This window comes from Triturus cristatus, chromosome 3_2 (assembly GCF_964204655.1).
Source record: "Triturus cristatus chromosome 3_2, aTriCri1.1, whole genome shotgun sequence".
NCBI lineage: Eukaryota > Metazoa > Chordata > Amphibia > Caudata > Salamandridae > Triturus > Triturus cristatus.
The window spans coordinates 900321798-900339300 of record NC_140584.1 but is presented as its reverse complement, the minus strand read 5'-3'; the positions used below and the strand labels follow the sequence as shown (position 1 = coordinate 900339300).

General features: G+C 45.5%; 1 protein-coding gene across 1 annotated transcript in view; it reads right to left on the bottom strand.

Moving 5' to 3' along the window:
* ULK2 (unc-51 like autophagy activating kinase 2) overlaps positions 1-17503 on the bottom strand; it is a 604281-nt gene that overhangs the window by 154188 nt on the left and 432590 nt on the right. Inside the window, exons 16-21 of the mRNA XM_085649334.1 lie at positions 14335-14474; positions 12901-12984; positions 10851-11137; positions 6262-6452; positions 4531-4640; positions 2907-3050 (exon numbers count right to left, since the gene is read on the bottom strand). Coding sequence (XP_085505460.1) covers positions 2907-3050; positions 4531-4640; positions 6262-6452; positions 10851-11137; positions 12901-12984; positions 14335-14474 — 956 coding nt within the window. The remainder of the gene's footprint in view (positions 1-2906; positions 3051-4530; positions 4641-6261; positions 6453-10850; positions 11138-12900; positions 12985-14334; positions 14475-17503) is intronic.

Here is a 17503-nt window from a genome sequence, read left to right as displayed (position 1 = left end):
CGTGCAGCTCCGAAGGACTGTGTGCTGTACCACCATCATCTTCCTCTTCATCCTCATCAGACTCCTGAAGAGCCAAAAGGTGCAACGGAGGCAAAGGGGAGATTTTACTATAAACTGACATTTCAGGATGAAAATATTTCTTCGTCACCCTAATCATCGTCGACGGTGGCGTCTTCGATATGGTCGTTGACAGTGTCGCTGTCAGTGACAGAAGTGGAGTAGACAGTGTAGACGTTGACGGTATCTTCAACGGCTTCGTCAATGTAATTCTCACCGACTGCCAAGACGGGGCAGACGTCTATGAAGACTGTGTCGACAATATCTTCGTCGACAGTATGGGTCCACAGATGGCCATGGTCGTCATCATGCTTGATGCAAACAGGGCCGACTACGTAATTGTTCACTTACTGTCGTCGACGACCCAGTGGCTGTCGTCGACGGTGTCGTCGTCGATGGGGATTTTTCAATCCTGCTCTTTCCAGGATCTGATGAAGAGGCTCTGTGCTGCTGCTTTTCTTTCTTCAGAGGGATAGAGGAAACAGAAGATGAAGGCTCAAAGGAAACATCAGAATGTTTCTCCTTTCTCAAGCACTTGCTTTATGGAGAGGGTTTAAGGTGTTTCCTGCCCTCTCCTGAATCTTTCTCCTCAGACCTTGCTCTTTTATGGGGTCTAGGTGAACCATCACTGTCCTCCTCCGATGAATTTCGGTGCTTAGTGGACTGTAACCACAGAAGCAGCCTCTCCTCTCTGTCTCTTAAGGTCTTAGAAGAGAAAGTGCGACAGATTTTGCACTGTTCTACCTCATGAGCTGGGTGGAGGCAGTAAACGTAGTCCTTGTGAGGATCGTCAACATGAACTCTGTTCTTGCTACAGGTCTAATAGGGCCTAAAGAGTCCTTTCTTATCAGACATAATGACTAGACATTTTGAAGAAAAAACCTGAAAGGTTAAAAAAACTGAGTAGAACTCAGGGAGACTCCCTTCACACACGACCTGCGGTGAAAATCTGAAGGAAACTGACTCTGCTGGGAAGGTTCTAGAGGGTGCTAGCAGCTGCTTGTCTGCATTCAACATTTAGTCCTTTTTTAACCCCTTACCCGCTCATGACGGAACCACTCCGTCATGAGCCACGGTTGCGCTGTGCTCATGACGGAGTGGTTCCGTCATGCTACGGCCGTTGGCGGCCGCTCCGCCCACGCGGCGCTAATTCCCCGCCTGTGCGGGCGATTAGCGCAGTGGGCGGAGACGTGACGGAACCACTCCGTCATGAGCACAGCTCAACCGTGGCTCGTGACGGAGTGGTTCCGTCACGAGCACAGCGCCACCGCGCTGCCTCCAAACCTCCCCCCCCCCCCCCAGCGCAGCGGCAGAATTCCTGCCGCGGCGAAGGGGTTAAAAGGACATAGATAGGCTAAATATAATATGGCTGAGGGCCATTATAGACCAAGGCATTACTTGAGTACTGCTTGATTATTGTACCGTGTGACTCCCGTCTCGACGGCGGGGAATGATTAAGGCATGTGAATCTATGAAAGATATCCCAATCCTGGATAATCTGAGAGCACTGCGGACCGTTGTGGGACATTTATAACAGAGATTGCCTCATTGTTGATGTGTGGTTTTACCTATGAGTATCTTGCTTTGTCTTTTCTATATACACATGCTAGTGTTGACAAGAATGTTACATAAATATGTCAAACCCAACTCCCATACTAGTAACCACCACTCCTGGAACTTGGGCATCTCCACCGTGATAAGCATCCTGACCATCAACTATGGGGCCTTACAGTTAGACCTTGACTACTTTAACCACTTGACATTACTAACCCCATGATAATATTAATTCTGCCAGCTCCATTCTCTAACATTACTTTGAACAAAAAGCTATCTGCCTGGATTATCCTGGGTTGCAATCAACTGGCCGCACCTTTTTGAACCCCAATACATCATTCGTATTTGCCAATTGATTCTAACTGTGAAGCACCTTCTTAGATGTATCCTCATGGAGCGTGATACAGGTGTTTAGTCTTCGCTTCCCTCACTTTGCACTTGGTGATAGACTCACTTGATCCCAGTTGCAATTTATGACTTACTATATCCCATTATATCTCCTGCAGCCTTGAGAAAGCTCCACGCTAATGGACCAATAGGGGAGGCAAGACGTGCCGGCTGCTTCGACATCTGTGGAACATTCTATGTATGAAGAAATGATGTAAAATTTCAACTGTGAATACATTCTGAGACCACACACTAGAAGCGGTATTCATATTTATTACAGTGCAGAATATCTGGATAATGGAACAATGATATATTCAAATCGATTGGGAGGAAGCACTGACCCTCCTTAACAAACTTTGATATAGTGGCATGGAAGGTCCTAACCCTGAGGAACGACCCACCCACAACAAAAAGGGTACTGCCCAACAGGGAGGGAGAACTGGACCTTCTAACTCAATATCATCCCCAGAAGAAATGGTGAACTGTACAATGAAAGAGGAGAGCTCAGATTGACATAATGCCTCATAAATACCCAAACGTGCCTTTTACGATTAAAATTTTATGTACAAGGCATACACAGTTTGCATAACCGAGCAAGCACAATGCTGGAGCCCACGCTCCCAAGGTGGCACCTCTGGAGGTCACCTACTAATGACCCCAGGAGTCTGCAAAAAGTGAGCACTAACTCCCAGACAAATGTCCTGCCTTTCCTACTTGCATGTGCCTCTGAAAGGCAGGGCAGGTGGCAGCACCAAGTGCTTGTAGGTAAAGCCTGACACATGGCAGACGTACCCCTAGCTCTATTTGCCTATCAGTGGCAAGTGCCTACACTGTGAGAGTCTGTCACTGAGTTCACATGACATCCCTTTCTGCCTCCGCGCTGAAACATAGCATGACCCTTGTCTTACCAGAAGTTGTCCTCGCTCTCATGACCATGTGGGTGCAGGTGGGTGGCGTGGAGCTATTAGGCGGGGACCCCACTGTAAACATCACCACCTTGGGGTTTATTCCTGTTGTCATTGGGGGAGTCCCCACAGCACTGCCGCAACACCCTAAAAGAGTTGTGAAGAAAAAAAAGTCTTTCAGCAATCATGTAGCTGTCTGAAATCATGTCCAATAAATTGCGCGACTACCGACGTAAGCCCCTAAAGATCTCTCAGGCCCCTAGCATGGCAGGTGAGAAGGAATACATCACTGCTAAGTAAAGGTCAGGGGAGAGTTTGGGCAAGGTGTTCCTTAGGCTATATGGCAAGCCTTGTAGTGACACCAAGAAGTCTTTCTAGATCCTGCCACGAGGTGGCAGCAGATCCAAGCGTGACAGGTTCCCATACACTGCAGCTTCAGCACCTGTCTTTACTAAAGAAGAAGAAAAACACACCTAACCTGAAAAGTTCGATTTATTGTGGAAAATATGACTGCCCTGATGGGGGATGATTATGATTAGCTAATGATAACATTGCAATAATACAATGCTTTTCTTTACGCTGAGAGACCCCTACGTGAAGTTGCTGAAGTTGTTTTATCATTACCTTGCATCGGACGGGTTAGATGTATATTATACCCGTTGAGGGCACGAACCCTACTGAACCATTTTTTTGTTCCCATCACTGCCACGGAAAGTTGAAATTAATTCCAGCTAAAGAGAGCCAAGTGAATTCGTAACTCAAGATGTCACACCAGCGGTGGGGACATAGGAAGAAGGGCCACAATCTGCCCTCTGCTGCACACAAATAGTGCCGCAAGGTGAAGGTTATTACCAATCCTCGAGTGTTCCCCCATTTAAATTCCCCCAAGTGTCACCGGGAAGTGCTGGAAATTAGCACGTTATTCCCCATTCTAACCTGTCAAACGCATAACTGATTTGCCCCGGGGTGACTTTACCACATGGTCATTCTGTAACAGTCGGAATGAGACCATTTGTAAAGCTACTCTGATGAAACAAAAAATAATTTGTCAATTAATAGCTAGTCAAGCTCTGCAGTTAATCTTGTCTGATATTTTTTTTAGACATTCTTGTTCCAGAACACATTTCAGAAGAAAATCCACATATTATCTATCACACAATAGCCTGTACTGCGGCCTCACAGAGCTCGCAGATCCAATATTTTAGAAGACCGGCTGTGCCGCCAGGAGCCGCGTCTAGGTGCTCTTAATTCACAGCTGAACACATTTCCTATAGTAAAATAAACAGCATGAACCAAGATCGCATAATGCTACGCGTTTAATCAAATAAAGGGCCTGAAATCACGCAGCATGAACAAAATTCATTCAAGCCACTATACTTATCACAAGGATAGTTCAAAGCGCTGGAAATTAAGTCGATACAACTTCAGCCATAAAATTAATGTGAAAATATTTGCCGAGTCCACTTTCAACTTCTCCAAGTGCAGCCATGAGCCCATGGCATCAGGACCCTCCAATAATTTCAAAATGAAACCTTTATGGGTGGGATTTTTTTTATGGTCAAGGGAGCCGAAAAGGTAATGGGGAATTGCACATTCACTGGCCCTAGAAGAGATGAGCAGGCCCTACCTGTGTCCATTGGGCGTTCGGCGTTGAGACTGTCGGTGCTTCCCTGATAAAAATGGACACCAAGCGATGGTCTGGCCTGCTGGTCTGACAGTTTCCCTGCGCTCACTGACCTGTGCAGAAAAACAAAAGAATATTTTACTTACCCAGTAGAGGGGGTTCACCGCATCCTAGGGACTGAGCAACTTAACACTTGTAAAGGGAAGAACAGCTAAAATCTTCCTCAGCGTTGCCCTATAGCACACAGATGACGGGATCCAAGTGTGTGATTCAGTGACTGAGATTCAAGTATATGTTCTATAGACCCACACACTTGAATGTACTGCTCATTCGTGGAAAGACGTCAGGCCCTCGTCTGCCAGAAGCCTCGTGTCATGTCACTTGAAAATAAATACCTGATCTCAGATGCTGGCTTTCCACCCTTAAGTTTATTGATCAATTCAGCACATGGGATTGTTTGCATCCATTGCAAACACCCATCGAGAGGAGACTGTTTGCAAAATACTGCACCTCTGCCATGTCAGGACTTCACATATCCAATGACACTGCATCTTAAGTAGGGACCAGTCTAGCAAATATTTTGCACAATTTCTACCTACTTCTCTGTCCACAAAAAGCGTGACACGTGCCAAAGGTATGATAGGACCAGCACAGCTACAAACAAGCTCATTAGGAAAATGGAAAATAACACAATCCACTGTAGGCCATACAGTAAATCTCAATTCAGTTTCGCGATATGCTAACGGAGCGTAACCTTAAACGGAAACTCATTATTTTAAAACAATATTTATACATTTATTCATGATAACAAAGCATTATTTAATTAACACTGCAAATCTATTCCAAACTTGTCTCCAATTACCAAAATATCAAATCTCCTGCCTTCCACTGAAATTAAACCATGCCAGAACAGTAATGTGAACTAGGAAAAAGACGACAGAATTCCCAAAATCATTCTTTCCCCAGAACAATTAGCACCAAAAGCACTGAGAAACTGAATTACGAAACTGTACAGATTAATAACACCACGAGGCCAAGATTAGCACACCAACTCCTCGTTGGGCACTCATACACAGCAGCTGTCCGTGAGGTTGTTCCCACAACAAGAATTAACGACTGCGTCACAGTCTGTGCTCTGACAAGGGCTAACCCCGTATACAGCCAAAGTTAAAATCCGCAGTGAACCTTAGATGTGTCTACAGAGAATTGATCCTGTGCCAAGAAGCACACGGATTGCACAACACGAAGGTTTCAAAAGAACTGGCCCTCACCGAGAGACGCCATCCAGACGCCTATATGGTTACCGCCAAAAAACCGCGATCTCAGCAAACAAAAACCTGCTGCATTTCCTCGCGCTGCAAGAGAAGAGTTTCATCATAGCAACAGACAAAGCAAGGGGAAGTGTGTCTGATGACACAGCACACAAACAAACGTCTCGCTACAGGGCCACCTACAGGCCTTCTCTGCCAATACAGCAACAGTAAAAGAATCGGGATCTGCTCTGCCATATGTTGACTACTTCGGTCTACTGCGTGATAATTCCCTAGTAAAACTGCAGTTTTGCTATCATTTTTTTGGAATTTTGTGATATCCAAGTGACGCGTAACCTTCCCGCTCAGGGCAGCTGAGTTGCAGGAGCCCTGAAGGTTACTGGGCAGTTTATTGGTCAAGAGGGCGTGAGCGGACCGGTTAGCAGATTTACAAGTGGGGTCTGAAAGGGAAAAGAGTACTTACCTTCCAAACGTTGTCTTGCAGTATTCACCAGTTGCGTGCCTCTCTGCTCCATGGGCACAGAGAAAGTGGGAGAACTCCCTTTGGTCTGGCATGTCCTTCGAGGAAGCGGTATCCCCCACGCCCTGGCATCTTGCCAATGCCAGTAAGTTTGAAGACGCCTGCGTTTTAGGAATCTTGCAGGGAGCCGTTGCCTAGACAATGCAAGACATTTAATTAGGATAACCTTTAAATGGCAAAACTTTACACAACTTCACTAAAATGAAAACCCCTAACTTTCAATTCCTCACAAAACGATGCTCATCAGGGTCTCTCTAATACCTAGCATTGTGAAGTGAAAAACCGAGCATCCCTGCTAACCCCTATGAGGCGATGCTGCCTGCTTGATTTGCAGTTGCACATTATTACTAGCTTCTAGCTGCAGTTGCATTGACTTGAAAGGGTCTGCCATATTCACACTGTACCTGAAATCAGGGCTCTTCCCAGGTACATGAATAGTTTGGCCTTACTTGGCTAAAAAACTTTTACAAACATCAAACGACACATTCTAAGTGAAGTCTTAAAGGGCACGCAAAGTTTTACACACATGCAGAGCCTTAATAAATCCACTGTCCTCCCACGCCTAATATTTGCTAAGAGAATCCTTTTTTGGCCTTTTAACAAGCAGGTAAATGTAACAGATATTAATATCGCCTGCTAGCCCATGAACAGTAAAAAACACGCTTGTGTGTCAGGGTTCTGCTCAAAGGAGTCACCGGAGTTGGTTTTAGTAAACATGCCTTTAGGTAGAACATACCTGCCCTGCTAATAGTTTGCACTATAATATTGCAGGAATGACTGACTCTTCCGAATCTGCTTCTGTATGGTTGAAAGAGTTGGGAAGCAGTCAATCACAGCAACATTAATGGCCAATTTTGAGCTATAGAATTGCCAAATAATGTCTGCTTAGAGTTATATACCAAGTGCGATATCCACACGTTGGTTGCGTCTGTTTGCTATACTTTCAAGAGAGAAAATAAAAAGAAACATTCAAGCAACACTGGACTCTTCGAATAATATTGGAAATGACCCCAATAGTTGATTTGATGTCTAATTGGTCTTCCTTGCTTATGTGTTGCCTCATCATCTGTGTTCCTTCATGTATGATTTGTGACTTTTTGGCAGCTGTTCATTTGAGGAGGGCAATACTGGTGTTAAGAAATACATGTGTGAGTATTTTAGGTGGTGCAGTAACGGAGCCCACCTAGCTGCCCCTTTTTCTTCTATCTATCAGAATCGCCTGGGCAGAGTTGAAGCAGAATCCTTCGGGGTAGCATTACCACAGGCAGGCTGGCAGCAGTGAGGAATATATCTACATGCCAGAATGACCTGTAAAAAGCCACCAGTGCTGGGTATGGGCCAGTCACTCATGGGCTGGTTCAGACTAATTTATGTCAGAACAGTTACTGGTTAGTGGTGCTGGGCGGCTGAGCGGCGGAAAGATCAGTCATCTCGGTCTTGAATCTGAATGGTCAACAAGTGCTGGGACAGAGTCAGTCACAACCCAGGCACCCTCGTACTTCTGAAAGCCCATGCCCCTGCACTAACACATCACAAGAAATTCTAAGTAAGCATAAAAAGCACAGATGTCAGGATTAAGAAAAGTCTCCTGCCTGGATCTGGAAAGCGTGTGCCCTAAACTCAAGTTCGCTCTCGTAAAATCTGCAGGTGCGCCTTTCCATACACAACAATAAAGCAGGGGGCGGAAGGCTTTTCTGTGACATGGGTTATGACCCAGAGCAGGGATCTGTGGTCTGCCGGGGTACATCATGTGCACCGTCCTCACCAGCTTGAAGATGACTGATTGTGGTGGTAGCAATAAGACTGTAGTGCCATAACAGACATTTTTTCCTGTCTGTGCCAGAGAGACTTGTCTACCGGCCTCTCTAGATTTTTTGTTAATTGGTGTCAGTCCACAGAAACCATGTCTTTTGGCAATCCACGTAGGAGATGAATATCAGGTGGCTACATTACTCTTGCGTGTAGACGATGGGTGTTCAGTGTGTGTGACATGTGGTCATAACCACACTGGCATCCACTTTGCTTGTCGTACATTCAAGTAGTACCTAAAATGGAGGGCTGGAGGATGTCCCAGACATCCATGTGAATCACAGGGCTCCGCCAGGACCTTTCGGGGATCCTTTGTAGTGGATCAAACTTTCAGGTATGGAGATGTGTCACAGGGCCCTTTTGAAGCTTGGAGAGTTTTCTCTGCATTTCCTGCCCCACTGTTCCCTAGAAGGGTATCCCCTCATGGTAATAGGTAGCTAAGTGAAACATTTCCTGGTCAAGTGCGATATCCAGAGCTTGTCTGGCAAAATGAAACTAGGAGAAGAGGTATTGAAGAGCTGTGGTAGGACAAACACATGTTTCTGCTGCACCACAAGAGAAGGACATGCACCACTCTGCGAGGATGAGGTCTGGCAGCCCCGCAGTCACCCCAACAGCATGAACTGAATCAAATAAGCCAAGTACCAGAGGGTGCTGTGTATTGTGACCCCATCCAAATTTCTCTGAAGAAGCCATACCAAAAAGCACCCAGGTGCTAGAGAACCGGACTATGATGCATACTCTCCTGTGAAATATTCAGAGGGACAGTAGAGATACTACTGTGACAGGGAGGCCTGCACCCAATCAGCACGATCTGCTGGACCGTGAGCACTGCAACCCTTACGCAGTCCTTACTTGAGGAGGTGCTGCTGCCAGTGACCTGAACCAGAATGCGCAGGCCCTATAGTCACAGATTGTAGCAGCTGGCCTGCAGCAAGCACAGTGCCCTCCTCAGTCAGTGAGCCACGCTGAGTGCGTGCAACACCAACCAGCCGATCAACAGACAACTCAGGCATTGCATGCCTTGTCAAATATGGTATTGAGAATTAGGTAATGTGCAGCTGGGGAAGATACCAAACTTAGTGGGTGGGGGAGTAACAAACTTATACAACAGGGAAGAAGTAGGTGAAAGCTTTGGCCCAGGCTAAAATTGCCTTCCCACAGACAATCAGTGTCCTTGAAAACACCGGGAAGAAACTCGAACAGTTCGCAACATTCTGCATTTAGTGCACCACTGAAGACTGTGCAACGAAAGCAGCCTGAGCTATCTCCACCATCAGCATGAATCCTATTGAAGTATAATATAATGACTGTTGCTGTCTCTATATGTGCAGTATGAGTTGTATGTGACTAGTAAAGTACTTTTTCTCTATCAAAGGCTTATCAACGTAAATGAATGATTTGTTGACTTCAGAGTCTCGACCCCACACCACCTTAAAGAGTAGGGCTTGGGCTGTTGCACTTAGCTACACTGTGTGCCAAAGGCTAAAGAGGTGTGATTGGTGTTCACTTTTGGACTCAGTACCAAGTAAAAGCCCCAGGACACAAATGGTAAAAGACCCCGATTGCCATAATAGTGGCCCGGTAAAACCTGAATACCCCAGGGCACCTGAAAACCGTTCTACAACAGAACAAGGGTATTTGTAGAACTCATGTTTACACTCAGTGGGTCTCTTGGGGCTACTGAGAGACCATGGCTGATTGCTCCCATCTTAGTGGAACGTATTTTTATCAATCTCTGAAGAATAAAAGGCTGTGAGAATCCACCAGGATCTGAACCTGTGCCAATGGGGTCAAAGTTGCATCAACTTTCTTAAGCTACTCAACCTTAAGGTCTCGTGGCAACTGTTTGATTTTTCAAACTCTGAAATACATATAGAAAGAATCCTCTTTTCCCAGCTTTAGAACCAGTTCAAGAGTGGAGTGATAGAGACCTTAAAGTACTGCCTGTGCATTTCACACATTACACTACTAGCTTCACAGGGCTTGGCCAGGAAAATCTGCCTTTTGCTCAAAGGTGGCGTACCATGATATCTGCGATAGTATGTAATGTTCATCTTTCTTCTTTAAAGCACGACTTGCAAAGTTTGCAATGGGATTTGTGCCTTACTTTACATCACCACTTTAAAGTTGCACATATTTCGTGAGAAAGAAGGAGATGGAAACCCACTCCAGTGAGAACCAGCTGTCCCGTCATGGGTCACCCTTGAATTTTGAGTCATGTTTGCCCTGTACTGTTTACAGCTTCTCTGCATCACTTCTGTACCCTCCGTGATACCGCCTCAATTTCCACGTACAATCTGCAACGTTCTCGGAGCAGAGCTTCAGTCTTAGATACTATACAACCAAATGGACACATTATTTCTGTGTAACCATTGACTTGAATCCCGTAATGCTGTAGATTCATCTGATGCACCCTCTTCTGCCACAAGCGCTGGGTTAGGAATATTATACTCTATTCATCTTCAAAACTTTTATTTCGGTTTTTGGTATTTTCGCATCCAAATAAGACTTGAAAGAAATGTAAACATACATAGAACTTGTGTCCTCTTACAACTGTAGCAAACACTTCATTATACCTCCATGGTATACCATAGCTTTGTGCCTCTTATGTGCCAAATGAGCCATAGCAGAGTCACATATTTAGTCAGATCCTCAAATGTTACATAAAAAGGGCCCCTGCACTTAGACAATGCGCATAACAAAGAGAGGTTGATGCAAACCTTGGTGGGGGATCCAATAATGGTTGGAAGGGGAGATTTGTAGAGCCAGTCCGAAGTCCGGGGCGATGTGCCCATATGCTTGGTTGGTGAGGCCCCAAGACTGACGGGTCTGGGGGGTGGAGGCGTGTGGCTGTATCCGCACCCTGCATAGGAAGGGTACACCGGGTCTGAATGCTGTTTCCTGAGCTTCTGCTTGTTCTGGTAGATATCCGTTAAAGTGGGAGCACTCTGGAGGCGAGCACCGAGCAACAGAGACTGTGGTGAATGGGACTGAGGAGCCGGAGACCCTGGGGAGAAGACAAGTGAGATCTCTTATATTTAACCAACCAAACAGTCGAAACATCAAAAAATGTCACATTCTAGTAAAGCGCAATACTGCTTGCACTGCACAACCTCAGACGGCACTGTGGCTGCAGCAGCACTTCAGAGACGTGTGTATGTGGCACAAAATAAAAACAATGTGACCACAAATGTGTGGCAACACAAAACAGAGAGACAGAATCTCACAGTATAACTGGGCCTCCCTCCGAGATCGGTATCTGGCCAGATGGCATGAATGGATTATGAAGCCTCACTCTGGGATCACATGCACCGAGAAAAGTCATTGAGAAAATGATTCACAACGTGAGCCAAGTCTGTGGGGGTTTAGGCAGCTGGCAGAGGTCCCACTGAACAGCTGGACTGCTCCCCGCCTCTCCATGAGCCAGCACTGAAAAGCAGGTCACAGTAGCAGCGTGACGCGAGGGAGACCCAGGGAGAAGGTATTGAAGATGAATGCGGCTGCCAGCTGCTGTGTGCAAACCCACCTATCTCTGTTCACGTGGAGAGCGAGCACGCATGCTGAATCTGCAAAAGGTGCCCAATTAGCAATTGAAGATTTAGAAAGTAGTGTTTCTTCATCTGTGCAGGAGGTGCTGGGTTAGAACCTCTGAGCGGAATAAGCCTGTAAGGCTTCGGCAAGGGCAGAAGGCAAACTAGACGTTAAGTGGAATATGTGCTGGGTGTTAAATCGCTTAGTGTAGATTGTTGGGAGCATCCCTCTGTGATGGATTCAGAAAATGGCCTTCCGTGTGCACAATGAGTTACCAGGGGCATGGGAGATGAAAGAGGGGGGGGGGGGGGGCAGGGTGGTTTAAAAAGGTTAGTTGTGTGCATATAGAACTGATGGACATTCAGGGTGGTTATTGGCTAACTAGGGGTTACGCTTCCCACAAAAGGCATTGGATTGCACTGTGTTTCGTTGGGTAATTGCTTGCCAGGCTGCAGAAAACCCGCCATCATTGCTTCAAAACATGCTACGATACTAAGCAGGTGAAAGCAATGGGTGGTAGGGGTAGAAATGTGGTGACGTGGATGTTGTTAGAAATGGTGGGTCTTCAATTTAGGTAAGACAATTGGAAGATGAGATGGGCCTGTACTCCATTTTCTGCTTTCAATGTATGCATTGTCAACTCTGTATGTTACAGTAATTTAAGAACAGCTTTTCTGAATGGCATCCGAGTCAGAGCAGCTAGTGAGCAGCCTTCCATGGTACTCCCATTGAGAGTACAAAACTCATTAAGAACGGTAATACAAAGTATCATCTGAGTGCCTGCAAACAGTTTACGGTGTATGCTACATGTATAGTGCTGTGATTCTGGTTATCCCATCACTGAAAGTGGAGAAACGAGACCAATTCCAACATGCACATTCGCTGGTTGCTGTCGATAAGACGACTGGCGCCCACCTTTTGATTTACTGCTCCTTGTATCCACGCCTTCTAGGGTACTGGGCATAGTGGTAGGAGGCGCAGTCTTGGCGATCTAACTCAAGGCAAAGGAGAAAAGTACCCCCATGCCATGAATCCGAGCTCAAATCAGAATGATATCACCTGGCATGGGCCCGTTGAGAATGGAATAAACAATAAAGGTGCATAGACGAGGTGAACGGAAATAAAGGACAGGGACTGTCCAGGCATACGATCTGCGTCTGTCAAATGGTCTCACAAGATGCTTCACAAAGAGAAAGAGGCAATTTATATCGGCATAAACCCCAAAGAAAAAGAACATACCCCCTGAAGAGTTTCGGCTTCGCGACTCGTGGCCTTGCGGGTGCCCACAGCAGCAGTGTCCGAGCTGCTCGGGTATGGTGCCCACTGCAGTAAGGAGATGAAGCAAGTGTAGTAGGTTAATAACACTTCGATAACAAAAAGGCAACAACAAAAAACTTTTTGGAAATACGGGGCGCTAACTAAGTGCCTGGGCTCTCTACAACTTTACAATGATAAAGCATGGCCCTCCGCCTCAGATTTTTTGCAAACCAAAAAAGCACTGCTAAGGGGGGGGGGGGGAGGCGAGAGAGAAAGAAGGCGGTGCAGTGTTCTCAGAAGACCCAGGTGGGACAAGATGACTCAACGATGAGCCCTGCATAGATGCGGTGACGCTTACAGCACAGTGTGCACCTATTGGGCTAAATGTTCGGACCCGTTGGTCACATTCTCTGCCAAAGAAGACAAGAGGGATGAACTAAAAATGCGGTAGTTTGCTTATTTCATCTGTGTCTTGCGTTGGGCACAAAACTGTGCTTCTCCGCTTGAAGGAAGTAACCAGACCAATGGACTACGTTTCAGAGAGCAGGGGTTCTTAGTAAGAGCCTGCAAACTCACAGCTTCTGCGCGAGGCTAGTGTCTGCGGCTAAATCGCCTAGTAAACAGCTACCATGGGGACTGCGTGGCATGTAGGATGGTATGCAAATTTTCTATCACAGATATGATAAATTAGTTCGTTGAGAATCAAAACCATTTATTACATGAAGCAACTGATAAAAAAATGAAAAAGACCACTGTAAACGTTCCCCAAAATCAACAATGGAGGTATGAAGAAGCGAGATGAGTGTTGAAGAAAAGATGTAGATGGGGTGGGTGGAATAAATATAGGGGGAACATATGCCTGTTTCCAACAATTGAATTACGGCGAGAACGCCTGAAACTTGCTGACGTGTCTGCTACCGCAAGTATGCCTTAAAATGGGGACCTGTGATGTCACTGCTTGTGTGCCGGCCAGTCTGCAACATCTATCTGCATAACGTGCGTGACCTTAATACACGGCTTTACTGCTGTTTTATGTTTTTCTTTTGTTCAATAAAAAGTCTTAAAAAAAACGAAAAAATGTAGAAGTGACCTAATTGCTATAACATGCATAAAAACTATACCGGGGCGGAGTTCTCGAAGTGCAAAAAAATTCAGCCTCGGTACGCAGAGCTCCGCGAGTGGAGGAGTGCGTTAGATAAAATACTGGTTGCGGTAAATTCAGTGCTGGGTGTTTGTCCGCACTTTGCAATCATAGCAAATGGCACCATGCACAGGGCAAGTGGGCGCTGCTTCCTTTCTGCCACTCGAGTAGATTTTTTACTCGAGCGGCAGCTTTCTCAACACGGACGGACGGTTTCTCAATGCGAGCGGTGCCGAACATAAGCTCAAAGCCTTCTGAGGAAATGGCTGCCTTACCCAGTGGTGACGGGGAGTAGGGCCTCGATGATCCAGTAGATAACCTTCGAGTCACAACTGTGTCCGATGGCGCTGGAGAACAGGACCCGGACTTCGCAAAACCCATGGGGCTGGTGTTGGATCGTCTTACCACGCCAGATCTGAAAAGAACAAAACATAGTGAGCTTCAATATGCTGAGAGGATGGCGGTACTAGGACAATGCTGTGTTCACTGTCATCGCACTGGATGTGATGACTGAAGGGTCTAAGCATTTAACAGTTGACCAATAACTCAATCTCATGGTAGAAACAATGTTTAATGTCTAAAATAATAAGTATCAGTGCCCAAAGTGCTGCTCAGATGTCCAGGGACGAATTTATTAAATGTCAGTGCTCAGAATAGCCATGCTTCGTAGTCTGGAACCCACCTCATGCCTCTTTAACTCACTATCATACACCCTCTGCCCATTTATCTTGCTCTTGTTGGTTCTGGTTTTTTCTCTTGGTGACTGATATTCTGTTTTTCACTTACTCCTTCTTTCTCTTTTGTATCTTTTTTCCATCTCTTGCTCTTGGGAAATAAGTGCCGGTCCCCAAAAATGAATGCCAGTGGCCCACACCGGCAGCCACAAGCTCACATTAAGCACAACCTTTCCACTCAATGCTACATATCCCATCTTTTTTTCACACTTGCTTCCAAGCCTAATCTTGACATACACAACTTTGTCTCCTGCGATCGAAGCCGTTTCAAATTATTTTACCTTTTTGATCTCCAGATACCTTACTGGGAATGTAGGGACCTAAACAGTATTTGTGCTTTCTGTGAAAGGAATACTTTAATATTATGTTAGCCTTCCTTGCGAACGTATGTAAATACAAGACAGCACTGAACTGTTTCAATGATTGCCTTCTGAAAGCACTCACAAGATAAGGACTCAGGCTCAATGGTACTTTGTCAACAGAGGCCATTATGAAGGATACAGAAATATTCCAATCGGCCATGCTCTTTCTTTCACTCCAGAACACTTGGTTTCAATTCACAAATCCATTTGCAGGAGTAAGTGCGCAAAGGGCTTTACTTATGGGTGTAGATTCAATTTGCTCATTCACAAAAGAAGAATTTGGAATGTTAAATTAATTTACTTGTAAGTAAAAATACCCCAGTATGGTTTAATAATATATGGGCGCAAATCTGCTTTCACCGCTAGATAGTGGGCGTTCTAGGAAAAGGATGCACAATGTCAGAACTTTGTGGCTGTATACAGTCTTTTTTCTGGCCCAGTTCTCACCCTGGAAATGGTTGGACAGGTAACCCTGTCAAGGACAGCTTGAGATCCGTTGCCAGAATGGGAAGGAAACTCCCCAAGTTGCTGGGACAGCAGGACAAGTAGATTTTTTATTTTTGCAAGACTAAAAATATAATCGCGCTACTGGAAAGCCACCTTCATATGCATAATTGGACAGTAAGGAAGATTAGTTAGGCATGTAAAAATGGCTTTGTATTAATGTAAATGGAAAGCACAAAGGTTCTATTGTAAGCCTTTATAAAACCAAGAAAAGTGAAAACCTACCTAGATTTAAATCTCTGGAACGTAGATTTTTATAATCATTTGAAAATAGGATCCTTACAACAGGACTGACTGGTCTGAGTGGCAATAGGGAGAAGAAAGTTGGATCAGAGCTGGAGTTTTCTGGTCTAATTATTAATTCAAATCGTTATTTCATTTCTGCTCATAAAATATTATTGTAAAGTGCCAAAAAACGTCTAACCCAGTTAATTAAAAGTGAAACAGAAAGTAAAGTTAAAAGCAAAGGATAGAAACCAAGATGTAGTTTGATGTAATGCGACCCAATGCTTCAAATTCAAGAGTAAACCTTTGTTACAATGCCGACCTGGAATAGGAGGGACTAGGAATTCAACAGGATCACTATTTGATCTAACCTTCAAGGGCATCAAACGTTTCCAAATTTCCCAGGGGGAACTGAAATCATCAAATGAATATCATTTACTAGAGTTTGTTTATCGCAGGGCCACAGTGTAGGCTCTCCGCTATCCTTTTTCCACTGCCCTAGCCTGCCACTCTTGTGAACCTGCCTGTCCACCAACTCCTTCCGCCACCTAGCTTCATCAGCCTGGAGAATTTCTTGTTCTAGTTGGGGGGAGGAAAACCCCATTCTACATGTATCCCCCCCACAAGTTTGCATGTGGTTGTCTAGCTTAGGCGTCTGCTAACAATTACTTTTGTGTGTGTTGATGTTTTTACCACCATCAACAGTACTCGTTTGATCAAGAGCAGAAACATGAAATACTGAGACCTCCCCCTCCAAACTGGGATTTCAACCCTTCGCCGTCCAACTACTGCGCTCTCTGCAGCAGCACGCTGCCCAACATAGCTACCTTAGCAGTACCTAATCAATGAATGCCTACACTAACAGCATTACCTGGCACAGCTCCCACATCGTGTGTGGTCCTTCTTCTGCGGCCACAGCCCAGCAGCCACCTCTGTAATTAGACAATAAAAGCGAATGGAGCAGGATGGAAACGCAAGGACTTCACCTCGGGGCTTTCTTACCTGCTCTGTGGGTTTTATTGCTAGTAGATCATAAACCGGTGTTCTCCAGGGTGTTAATGGGCATGGTATTACCAAATGACCTGGGCATTAGCAGGCCCTTGGCGCGGATACAGCCAGAGCATTCTTGGATGAGAACGAGAATCTAGTAGGCTTGGGAGGTTCTCGATGGAGCAAAACAAGTTCGAATTGAGGGCCCTCTCTGTATGTTCCCTTTTCTGCTGGTCGTGAAACTCGTCTCCATGGCCTCAGGCCTGCGCTATGCTGTGCGGTTCTGCCAAAACCCTCACAACCAACAGTCAACGACCCTTTGTGCACTAAGCTCTCTGTGCCACAAGTATGATGCCAGGGAACTATTGACAGTGGGTCCACCAGCGAGAACCACTGATCTAATGTTATATGTGATATAACTTCTCTCTGAAAGTTACTAAACTCCATCTTTGTAGCCGTAACATACTCTGACGTGCTCTCTATATTATGGTAGTGTCTACGCTTTAAGTCCATTAGTGTGAGTGCCACACAATATTTTGTACTGGATGACCATGCGTTCTTGCTATTGGTCTGGATTTCTGTGCTTTCTGTAGTTCTGGTAGCCACATGTTCTGGGTGTTTCCGTGTTC